A 12339-nucleotide genomic window follows, 5' to 3' on the forward strand; every position below is an offset into this window, starting at 1 on the left:
ATTATTATTAAAATCACAAAGTTGATGGATTTTTGTTCGTAGCCAACTTACATGGCATGAATAAAAATAATAACCAAAAAATTATAATGTAAATACGAAGATGACTTTTGTCGATGCATAAACTTATAATATAAATTATAACTATTATCTTTTTCATATTATATATTTAAAAAAATTAAAATTCAAATAAGACTTAAAATTGTTGATATTAGGTAGGACTGTATTTTTTTAAAAAATTAAATATAAACTATAGGGAAAGATAAAAATAATTAATCTATCACATTTTATATACTTTATACTTTTTCATATTTATATATTTTGAAAATATCCCAAAACATATTTCATATTTATATATTTTTATAATTTTAGACAATTAAAAATAATAATATAACGAAATAATCATAACTCTTATTCATATATATGTTCACATCAGTCAAAAATCACAAAATTAAATCTTAACCGCTGGATTTACATAATGATTTGTCAACCGATAAAGCGGCCGTAAGTGGTTCGACGTCTTTCAGTTCCCGCAGTCAAACAGACGTTGCATGCATGAATACCAAAGCCTCCATTTTCAACAAGTCTCGTGTTCCGTACAATTCGACTGCAAGTTACAAATCAACTATACAAAAATTATAAATTTATCCAAAGGAAAAAACTTAAAAGCCTCAACAAAGATATGAAGAAATACATATACAAATATAATAGGTTATCCATATAGAATAGAGTTCCACCATTTATGCATCTCTGGGTTCAGTTTGAAAAGCAGATCTGCGACTTGTGACGAATACTATCCTCTATATATATGTGTAAAACAACATATATATCAGATGAGGAGGTAAATGGAGAGGTGCCAAAAAGAAGAAGAGAAATATGGTAGTGAAGAAAAGATGTTTATATCTTTGCCACCTGGGTTTAGGTTTTTGCCGACGGATGAAGAGTTGGTGACGCATTACTTGATGAACAAGGTGTTCAATTACAGGCCGATCCCGTCTTTCATTCTTTTCGAGATTGATGCTTGCGATCTATACTCTAAACCTCCAAAAAATTTAGGTACAATCTTTTAAAATCTAATTTCTTTAATGGACAAGCCTATCATGTTCTACTTTTAAGTTGTTACATATGATTCAAATATTGATTCCTTTTTTTTTTTTTTCTAAATACATGTTTTTATTCTATTGTTTTACTTAAATCAGAGTAAGATAATGGGTTTATCTGAATCAGATTTTGTTAAACTTTAAATTTAATTTGTTTCAAAAATGTCTAGGATGAACTCATTTATTTTCTTTTATTGTTGATTTTTCTTAAAATTCAAACTGATTTGAGCTAATAGATAAAAATTAAAGAAGATATATATCCTTGTAACTGAATTGATCTGTGATTTGTTAACAGAGCAATTTTCAAGTGGGCAAAAAGAAATATTCTTTTTCATCCATGAAGAAAGAAAAAATGTGGAAGGGAAGAATAATAAACGGATGGTTGGAGATGGAACAGGTTTTTGGCAGTTGAGCGGAGATCGAATACCTATTTGCAACTCCCATGGATATGTTTTTGCCTTCAAGATACATCTCATTTATTTCTCCGCAAATAAGTCAACACCAAAGAAAACCCATTGGAGAATGGATGAGTACCACTTGTGCCTAGATCAGGAAACCTCCAAGGTAATATTTTTTAAAAAAATTTAGTTAATACCAAATTTAATTATATTTATCATATATATATATATATATGATTACAGGGTGAAAAATGGGTGGTAGGAAGAGTGAAAAGAGGAACAGACTACGAGAGCCATATATAATCACATACATGTATGTATATTCTTCCTGTTTGTCCATTCTCCACTGTTTTAATTAGTGTATAATTGCTGATATTCTTTTCCTTTGTAAAGACATTGGAGAAGATCCACATTGCTAATGATTATAAACTTGTTTGATCTCAAGTTATATCTTGTGATGTAGTTGAGGAACAACTCTTTTCTGCTTAGAAGATCTAACTTTTGTGTATCCATATTTTTTCTACCTATAATGTCTTGAGAAGAGAGATCTAATAGGAGACCGGACTTCGATCCAAACTATCTTGAACTGAGGACTGGATCTTCATTATCCAATCCAGTCTGATCTGAGCTTCTTCCCATCTCCAATTTGATCTTCTACTCTTCTATTGATTTGCTTCATTCCATTTCCTGAGCCTCCTCTTCTTTTCTCCTCTGCTGATTTTTTTCTTCTTTTTCTTTTATACTTAGTAGTGTATATAATATATATATTTCTTAATTAATTCTCTATCTTTCCAATACTTGATTGAAGGATTTGAGATCCATCTTCCTCTATGAAGCATTCTCAACAAGTTGAGCACTTCTTTGTTTCCAAAATTTTGGCAGAGTTCAGGACAAGTGCTTTGAGCTTTTGATCTATAAATGAAAGTTGGTCATTATTTTGTTAATTAAAAATTTTAGCCTAAGGTTACTTGCCAACTCTCAATAAATCATTCAAAATTCCTAAAGGAAGACCCACCTTGGCAAGCACTTGCTCTAACCCATCTCCTTAACCCTCATGGCATTAGATTAATTCTATGTTTTTTTCTCATGCCAGGCCTTGTTGTGATCCCATTTTTCATCCACACTAAACCCTGAATCAACCCTCCAAACATAATAAAAATATAGCTCTTGTTATCGAATTTGATTGCTAAAAAACGCCATCATCAAATTGTCACACCCATGTCCAGACCTTACATGGTGGATCCAGTTCCAGCCACCATCTTTCTGTATCTTTCAGGCAATTTTGCAGATGGTGATCTACAGCGACAAGAAGCGCTGGCCAGATAGCTTAAGCTCATATGCTAACTCTTCCATTTATTGCTAGTTCTGAAGATTGTCCTGAAGATTGAGCATGTTTGAGCCAGGTTGAGCAAGTTTGAGTCCTCCGATCACCAGTTCTAGCTAAGGCCATAGATGATTGCTCGTGAGTGGTGAACCCATTCTTGTTTAAGGTTCTCGTTGTTCTTTTTTTTTTTTTTAATTCTTACCTTAAAATCAAGTATCTAAAATATTTTCTTTTTATTTTCCTATCCGTTATTCAATTCACAGTCAAAATTCGCTAATTGAATCGTAAATTCTACTCAAGTTTAATAATTATATCAATTACCTTAAAAACTTAAGCTCATAAAGAATAACTAAATCGATTATGTATATGTTAAAATATCTTTTCGTGCACATGCTTGCTATGCTAAACGCATGAATACCATATTTTATATTAAAATTAAATAATTAAATTAGAAACTGATTAGATAAAAACATTAGGCTTTTTTCTCTAACTATAAATAATTATTCTAGAAATTTAAATCGATGAAAAATACCCAATCTATTATATTTTATTGACATCGATAGTGTATAATTGAAATTCTTTTAATCACATATGAAAACCTAAGGGAGCAATATTGTTAAATGTTAATCTTACAATCATTGTCTATGATTCAAGCTTCAATAAGCTTTGAATCTGCAGTGCCAAGGTCAAGGTTGCTGGTCCACGAAGCCATATCAGCATCCACTCCATTCCCATCTCCTCTACAACTTCCCCCCCCCCCCCCCCCCAAACCTAATCACTATCGCCTGATTAGGTTTAATATTTTCAACAAAGGCCTTTAGATAGTCTGACATGACTCAAGGTTCAGATAATTGAATTGTAACCCAGACAGACTCCTCAGCTTCATGATTTATATATATTCGCGTGTCAACCTGAGCAAAACTAGGGTTCAGGATCCAATTAAATTACTAATAGAGCTAAATTCCTAATAAAGCGAAAACAGAAATGTGGCATATAAATTTCTAAAAGGGTCAGACACCCATATTTCATGGATATCTTTGTTCATTACTATTAGTAAGGTGAGAAGGCAGGTGTACTAAGCCTTCCTGATTAATGACAATAACAGCACCAGTCATAACATAACTGGCAGCATACACTACCCTACTTTCCTATTGATTATTTACTTGAAGGATATTGTAGTAATTCTCTTAAATGGTACCTACTTTGCTCTCTTATCAAATCCTTCTGAACAATAAGTTGAGTCATTACACGTAACTTATCACTACTCTATACTTCTAGAGCCCCTTATTACTAACCAAGATTAGCTACAAGAACTTTACCCGGCTTCAATTAAAGCATAATAATTTTTTTTTATGAGAACCAGAAATGCAATGACCGTAGCCAAAAATAAAATTTAGTGCAACTTCGATATTAAAGATACAAATTAAACTCCCTTCGGCTTCGTTACCCAACTCTGACTTACAGTCACCCCTTATCTCAAACTAAGGGAAGGAGCTCCAGTACAAACCATCAAATGAAAGAATCCTCATACTCCCCCAGTCACCTTTAAGCCCAACTTCATGAATCTGAGACATGTTAGCTTTGTGTGCCTGGCCGAACAGGACCCAGGTAGTTTGAGACCAAACCCATGATAGCAAACCTGGTTTTTGGTCAGCTAAATTAGTACTAGTGATAAAAACGTCAAGCATGCACCTCTTATGCCATCAAAACAAATTGGCAATTTACAGTGAGAAAATCAATACAACCGCATATCAACATGTTATCTTGAAAAGCAAAAACCTCAACTCAGTTTGTTAAGCATCCAGACTTAGGTTATGGGTTCAGGTTTCCATCTCTACCCCTGTCCCCTCTCAAAAGAACATGCATATCTTGAAATGTCCAAGAAGAGCGAGCACATTCAGGATGTCAGCATAATGTTTATGCTTACAAATCCATAGCATAAAACACTGATCAGATTATTCATCACTTATCAAATGTACGGATTACGAAACACCATGCTTATAACAAAATTTTATTTTTATGTTCACTATTGTTAGGGAGTTGCCTCACTCAGAATCTCACTCAGAAAATTTTGGTAAGATACGTACTCTTAAATGGAAGGGCAACATACAAAATGGGAAAAAATAAAAGAAACCTCTCATAATCAAAATCATAGAACCAATCCCTAGGCAAGAAATGTTGCTTGAGAATCAAGCACAAGGTACTATGTAATCTATAAAGAAGGGAAAAAAAAAAGCTTTCTACAAATTATTTTCTGTGTGCAAAATAAAAGCCTAGACTCAAAATAAAATTTATTACTGGCCTGATTTATCCAGTTACTGTTATCTAAATAACACACTCTACCAATGCCAGACCCATGCCATGAAGCAATACAAGAATTAAACTAAATAATGTTTTACCATCGAGCAACACTGGTTACTGCACTTCTATAAAACACGCATTTACAGTCTAATTTCACAGGCCATATTCTATTGAATCTCCTCACGCTCGAGAATCATGAAAAAAATAAAACGGAAACAACCACTGTCGTTTCAATTAATGTCAAAGAATCAACTAAAATCTTTCTACTTTCCCCAACCAATATCTATTCCCGTTATCAGCAACGTCACATTCAGTACACTCCCTATGGGTCATGTATTAATCTCGGAAACAGAAATCAATTTCCTCAAATACTGCTAATATTAAGAGCCAGACAAAAAGATGAGACCGCAAAAGAACATTAATAAGCAACCGTTCTATACACTCGATCCAACGATAAAACTAATTAACTAAACGAGAATAGTGAAGAGAAAGAAGCAAGACTTACATCATCGCCATAGAAATCTGCTTAAGATCGTTCTCAATGTTCCTCATGTTGGCTAGCGACTGCGCGCAGAATATGATAGCAACCCACGAGCTAAGCTTGTACTGCAATTTCGTCAAAGTAAACAATTTCAGACAACAATCAAGACAGAAGTCGATCAGAACTAATACAAAATTTTCGGATTTCAGTCAAATTTTGCCCGGAAATGCTTTTATCAGATCTAGGTATAAAACTGTTTATAAAATACTGGACGAAAGATGCTTTAAAAATAGAGAAAAAAAAAAAAAAAACAAAAAAAAAAAAAAACAACAACGAATCAGTCATCATTACCCTAAACATGACGCCGGCAATTCCAAAAACGACGGCGATGAAACCAGAGTAGTCGACGGGAAGATCCTGCGGTGGCACCGCATATGGAGTGTAGGGCTTCGCCGACGAAGGCTGTCGTGGATCATTCCCCGATGCATTGCCGTGAGACATCTCTCTCGCTCTCCGTCTTCTTCTTCTCTACGACTCTCTTTCTCGCTCGGTGTGAATTAGTTTGAAGAAAGTAGGAAATACAAGTTTTTATTGCCAACGAAAGAACGAATTCTATTCCTCTTATGACTAAGCGTAAGAAATATCATAATTTTTACAGTTATAAATAATTTTTTTCTTTTTTGAAATAAATTTGGGTGACCTGTTATGACATAATAAATATATTTATCTGTTTAATTTATTTTTAATAAATAATAATAAAAAAGTATTTATTTTAATAAATATTAATTAAATTGAATATTGTGGAATTTAATTTAGTTTAGAACTCTTTTTAAGTCTCCAAGTTCAACTGAAATTCGGTATTATATCTAATTTCTAACAAGGGAGTAACAAAATTTTATTTTATTTTTTGAAAAATTAAAATTTAAAATAAAAAGATGGAAATGATTTTTGAATCTTCTTTACCCAATATTTAATATTCCAATTGTGTGCTTTAAATTAAAAAAAAAATTAACTATCTTTATTAAATTTATTAAAATTAATTTATAACTCCTATACTTTTTAAGATTATAAAAAAAATGAGAAATAAGACTTTAATTATTGACATCAAAAATTTCAAATTTCGTAAAAAAAAAAAATTGTATTTTAGCATAATCTTGTAAAATTAAGAATTAATTTCAAAATATGACACAAAACTAAAGCCATAATTTACAAATAATATTATTTATCACCCTTCTATTTATTTAGATAAAAAATAAATTTAAATCGCGATTAAAACCAAATTTTCTTTTAAAAAAAAAAATTAATGTTTTTGTCTTAACAATATAATATAAATTATTATTTTTTAAAAAAATTTATTTGAAATGGTTATATATATATATATATATATATTTAGTAGGAAGTGGTTTTACAATTTACCCTTGGCAAGGTTTACAGGCTTGAGCTCTCATCTTCTTCATAGCGTAGGCCTTCTCTGTGTACTCTGTTAGAATATTAGAATATAAATATGTAATTTTTCATATCTGGTGGATTGTTATTGTAAATACTTGTAAAGTTAGGGTTAATTTTAGAATTTTAATAAATTAAACCCTTGTGTATAAATACCCGATTTTCTCTCAATTAATACAATCCGCCATTATTACCCAAACAATCGACTGCAAGCTCCTTCCATTCTCTCTGTTTGTTGAGTTTCCTTGACTCCTCATCAATTTCTTTATATTCGATTTCTGTATTCCTTCGCTCTCGGATTCGTCTTCCCTGCGTACTCTACTGGGATCAGACGCAGAATCTGACCAAACTCAGATACCTTCAAGAATGGAGACTCAACAGCTAGACTCAAGCCCTTGCACTCCTTCGATTTCACAGTCTCGTAATTCGATGAACAATTCACCATTTCCACCATCAGTGACGAGGCTATGGAGACCAGCTGCTCAGCGAAATCTTAGAAACCAATGGTCCCAAATGGTATCTTACAGGCAACAGTGGGTCTCTGCGTCTACTAATGCAAGATCGAATGCTACTTCACTTGTCAATGCTTATTTATCTCAAAGGTATTAATACTGGTATTATTCACTGGTTTTTGTTGCTTTTTTCTCCTTGATTAGGTCTATGTGTAAGTGTTTATTCTCTTTTCCTTGTTTTTTCCTTCTTTAATTGTGGAGTACTTTGGATTTTCTAGAACTTTCCTTGCTTTGAATTGGATCTTATCTGCTGAAAAGTATGGGCTTTCAGTTTCCCTGGTTTACCAGTTCGCCTATGGAAGGAGGAAGAATATAAACAGTGGAAATTGTGTATTATGTGTTGTTTGTTTCCCGAGAAATTTGGGGAAACTGATGGAAAAAAAATTTGATTTTGGGGGTTTTATGGTGATTCTGAGGATGAAGACCTTCTATAATTGATGGCCTCGTTGAAGTGGGTGACTTTCAGTTTATGTCAACAAAATTGAATTTGAAAAAGAAAAATTCTCTTCACCTTTTAATTCCCTGCCTTCCTTTTCCTCCTAAAAAACAGGAATGGTATTTGATTTCCATTTAGATGCTTTACTATCGTCCTAGAGGGTCTGTGCATTAGGAAAATAAACGTGAAGTATACTTTTTATCACTGCTTTTAAGAAGTTTTATCAGCTAAGTATCTCAGTGTTTATGCAAGTTGTTCGTTGATTTAGGTATATACCTTCAATGGAGCTCGGTGTTCTAAGTGATATGCCAGATATTAGAAAGAAAGCTTTATCAAAATTGTTTATACAGCAGGTTATTTTTATCTTTAACCGTCTCCTTTGTGTATGGTAGAGCATGAGTGGTAATGTTTCACCGGATATGTTCACTTTTCTTGGTCTTGGATATTATCCGTATATGAATTTCGCCGTTGATTAAATAAATCATAGAAGAGCAGCAGCAAAAACATAAATCTTCCATATAAATAACCTCGAAATAACTGACAGTCATTTAAATTTATAGTAATAATTTAGTCTGAAAGCAAATTGAATTTGCTGAATCTCTGTTTCAGGAGCTTCATAGGAGCAAGTTTTTATCATCTTACAAAGATATGGTATGTACACTCAATAAGTACATATAATTCCATTATAATAATGAAGTTATCTTACCTGCAACTTGGATGTAGTATATAGAACAATTTATTTCAGTACAGTTAAAAAATATATGATATGTTAAGCTGCTAAGGTAGAAGATGATACATCCTTATAATTTATCCTATAGTCTTATCTCTATAGTGCTAAACATATACATAGTGTATTTAGATCCATGGTAACTTTCTTTTATTTATTTATTGTCTTTTCTTCTGTCGGGGTTTCCATGGGGAAAGGGTTTCATGAAAACAAATGCAGGAAACATGGTACAAACTTCTTAGTCCCCATCACATTGTATCAAACTCAATGGCAAAATAAAATCCTTGTATGACATTTTGCTGAAAATTCTGCCAACAATCATTTTCTAATAATATCTGGTTGAGTAATGGTTTGGAAAATTTAAGTAATTTGGTTGAAATACAGGTTGCTGTTGTAACTCACATGGTTAATACTAGTAAATCCATGAGATGTTTTCTCAAAGGGACAAGTGGTAGTTCAATCGTACAATTTTCTAGCTCTTCCGAGGAAGGAAATGACACTGGTGATGGTGGCGGTATTCCGATCTTCACATTTTGGTCAATATATCCATTCGGTATGCTCTTCTTCCTGAAATTTTGGCTCTTTTGGTCGAGTTGTTTAGTTCTCGTGCATTGGTTACTGTACTTGACTGCAATTATGTTACTGGTATTGACAGTAACAATAGTTGCCCCTGTTGTATCTTTTCTCCATTTCATCAAGATCTACCTAAATAATTTTAGGAGATATTAATTCAATTTTTAAATATAATTTTAGACATGAGCTGATTGGCATTATAATTGTTAAGCCTTTCTTGACAAATTTGTAAAACATGTAATTCAAGAAAGGCATTCTTACTTAACTGGAAATTAGAAACTCTTTCAACTCTTTTAGGCAATTAGTTGCTAGTTCATGCTAGTTATCAAACTGATTTTGGAGCTTGCTATCCAAATAAGGATGCTGCTTATTTCACAAAAAAAAAAAAAACAGAAGCTCTGTACGGATAAGCTCACTCTATGAAATGAAAGTGGCTATCGGGTTTCAAGCTTAAAAATATCAACAATATAAAATTAGTAGTAAAATATCACTTTTAGTTAGGAAGTTTGAGGCTTTGTCTAGCTCCATTTCATAATGCAGTTCTCTGAATGGTTGCAGAGAAGCTAGCAGAGGAATGTGTTCAGATGTTTGCACTGGAGCTGAATCTGAAGGTAAAATGATGACTTCCTTTTAGCTCCTACAGACATGTTCTGGAATTTTTTACGCCCCCAGAATTTTCAAACATGTTTTGTTCTTTTTATGTTGTTTGGTTTGGATAGCGGCTGCTTGTAATGGAGTTACTCTCCATTAGATCTGAAGCTCCACAAGTAGAGAAATTGTGTTGGACAGATGAGCTTTATCCAGGAGAACTTGATGACTTGAGTATATGCGGCTTGTATTTGAAAGAAACCTGTGAGCCAATCCTTCCAAGATTGAGAGACAAGAAATCTGATATGCCTGCTGTAGTAGATAATTGCAAGCCCAACCAAGCTATTTTACAGGTACTGGTTTCATCAAATATATCAACTTGGATAAGTTGAAATACATTAAGAGACATGTTTCATAAGAAACATAATCTGTTTTTCCATATATATCTCAAGAAAAGCATCCATTATCATTTCTTAAGAAGCAAATTTCTTTTAATCACTTAATTCTATTTTGCTGAAGGTCTATTTGACAACATGGCTTACAGACTTGAATATAGATTCTCAAAGGTAACTAACCACCACTCAAGCTAAATCCCTTTTTAGAATTGTGATAAAGCAACTGGGAGAAAAGAAGGGGGAGGAGGAGATGTAGGTACATGTATATATATATAACGCATAATATATATATATATATATTCTACTATATGCCCAAAATACAGTAGAATATATAGTCTCAAAGGTAACCAACCACAACTCAAGCTAAATTTCTTTTTAGAGTTGTGATAAAGCAACTGGTAAAAAAGAAGGGAGAGGGGGAGATGTAGCTATATATATATATATATATATATAATATATATTCTACTATACACCCAAAATCTTTTCTAATTTAACATTATTGAAATGCTCCAGAAAGGTTTTGACAGATGGGTGTTCTTCCCTGACAGGGTGGATGAAATATTTGAAACAGTTGGAGAAGAAATGCATGTTAAACTTTCATAGCTCTTTTATTGTTTATCCATCAATCAAATTTGAAGCCATCAGTTCTTCAGGTAATGGTAGAAGTTGGTTATCTTCAATTTTTCAAATTATGTCTATTTGAACAAAAATTGGGACTTGTGTATCTAATTGAACATAAAAATTATACAGAAGCTAATATGAACAGATTTTGAGATGTCAAAGCTTGAGCTCATACATGTGTGAATTTTACTTTCTTTGTATTTAAAATTTAGTTTAAAAAATCAGGCTGCATATCCATTTAGTTAAAATTATTTTAATACATGTGTATATGTAGACTGTTTGTGTGTATCTATATAAGATGGTAAGATACATTGAGTTGTAATTCCCGTGTGTGTTATTAACTTGATTTGACTCAATTTTTAAAGTAAGAAAGTATTTTAGAAAGGAGACTTTGTTTTAGAATAATTAAGAGGAATTTTAATTATATGTATAATTTAAATAAGTTTCTGTTTGTACAAGTTTAAATATAGAAATTAAAAATATATGCTTTTAAGAATTTACTTTTTCCTTTTCAATATATTTTTTTGATATTGCTCTTAAATAAATTAATAAATTATAACTTTGTCTCTTTAATCATATATAAATGAGTATAATAAACATATTTGTACATAATATCAATTAATTATATATATATATATATTATGTACATCTAATATGTAAAATTGTATATTACATAATATAATATTTACATACGATTTTTTGTTAGTGATTGAGGGTGAGGTCGATCCAGTGTGGCCGTGTAATATAATATTTACAATGGGAAAGGACAAAAGTAATTTTGTAGTGTTTAACTTTTTTAATATTTAAATTTAAAAAATAAAAAATATATAGTACATGTATTTAACATGTTGTTTACGTGGCGACCACGTGGACAACGTGGACAAATAGATTCAGAAAGTGAGTTTTGCATGGCTACATTAACCGGCAATTCTAGATATTTTGTTGTTTTAATCATTGTTAATACTTTAAATAAAACTGTTAGAATTTAATAATAATAATAATTAAATCGATTTTATTTTTATACATAAGTGTATCAAATTAATTCATGAAATAATTAATTAATTAGACATTGAATACATTACATGCATATATTAGATTAATTTTAAAATTAATTTTAGAAATAGATTGTATGAGTGTATTAACTTACTATAAAAATCAATTTTAGCTATAATTAATTTTCTTATATAATTAATATTTGTTTATGTGCTTTGATATGGTAGAATCATTATTATTATTCTAATTATTATTAATACTTTAAATCATTTTATTCTTAAAAATTACTGCACACAAATAAATAAATCGTTAAGTTAGTTTCATTCACACACATATAAACTCAAAACTTTTGAGAACATATAAAGAAGTACTAAATCCCTACTCATTTACGTTCACATTTCCAAGGCATTAAAAAAATAAAAACAGTAAATGCCAAAAGTCTAAAAC

The 12339-nt window shown here is 31.4% G+C and overlaps 2 protein-coding genes across 3 annotated transcripts; one reads left to right on the forward strand and one right to left on the reverse strand.

Annotated features, from left to right (window-relative positions):
- Positions 1-380: 380 nt before the first annotated feature.
- Positions 381-6234, reverse strand: LOC110811175 (asterix-like protein). Of its 2 annotated transcripts, none has more exons than XM_022037588.2 (3): positions 5953-6234; positions 5626-5726; positions 381-604 (listed from the first exon to the last, which is right to left on the reverse strand). In XM_022037588.2, the coding sequence occupies exons 1-3, from the start codon at positions 6100-6102 to the stop codon at positions 484-486; spliced, it is 372 nt and encodes a 123-aa protein (XP_021893280.1). In that variant the 5' UTR covers positions 6103-6234; the 3' UTR covers positions 381-483. The 2 variants fall into 2 exon arrangements, with proteins under 2 accessions (XP_021893280.1, XP_021893281.1); XM_022037589.2 differs by lacking the exon at positions 381-604 and adding an exon at positions 4149-4458 and having other exon boundaries at positions 5953-6229.
- Positions 6235-7205: 971 nt separating this feature from the next.
- Positions 7206-11060, forward strand: LOC110811132 (uncharacterized). Its single transcript, XM_022037527.2, has 8 exons — positions 7206-7649; positions 8264-8348; positions 8605-8646; positions 9107-9275; positions 9854-9906; positions 10015-10236; positions 10403-10449; positions 10827-11060. The coding sequence occupies exons 1-8, from the start codon at positions 7414-7416 to the stop codon at positions 10879-10881; spliced, it is 909 nt and encodes a 302-aa protein (XP_021893219.1). The 5' UTR covers positions 7206-7413; the 3' UTR covers positions 10882-11060.
- The last annotated feature ends 1279 nt before the right edge of the window (positions 11061-12339 follow it).

Source organism: Carica papaya, chromosome 9 (assembly GCF_054855325.1).
Source record: "Carica papaya isolate Zhongbai chromosome 9, ASM5485532v1, whole genome shotgun sequence".
NCBI classification, from domain to species: Eukaryota; Viridiplantae; Streptophyta; class Magnoliopsida; order Brassicales; family Caricaceae; genus Carica; species Carica papaya.

What these genes read in the sequence shown, in the direction of transcription:
- LOC110811132 (XM_022037527.2), top strand. Translation starts at nt 7,414, where the DNA reads ATGGAGACTCAACAGCTAGACTCAAGCCCTTGCACTCCTTCGATTTCA. An exon ending in CAAAATTGTTTATACAGCAG is followed by an intron (nt 8,349 to 8,604) that starts GTTATTTTTATC and finishes TCTCTGTTTCAG; the next exon opens with GAGCTTCATAGGAGCAAGTT. An exon ending in TATCATCTTACAAAGATATG is followed by an intron (nt 8,647 to 9,106) that starts GTATGTACACTC and finishes GTTGAAATACAG; the next exon opens with GTTGCTGTTGTAACTCACAT.
- LOC110811175 (XM_022037588.2), bottom strand. Translation starts at nt 6,102, where the DNA reads ATGTCTCACGGCAATGCATCGGGGAATGATCCACGACAGCCTTCGTCG. An exon ending in TTGCCGGCGTCATGTTTAGG is followed by an intron (nt 5,727 to 5,952) that starts GTAATGATGACT and finishes ACGAAATTGCAG; the next exon opens with TACAAGCTTAGCTCGTGGGT. An exon ending in CAGATTTCTATGGCGATGAT is followed by an intron (nt 605 to 5,625) that starts GTAAGTCTTGCT and finishes TGTAACTTGCAG; the next exon opens with TCGAATTGTACGGAACACGA.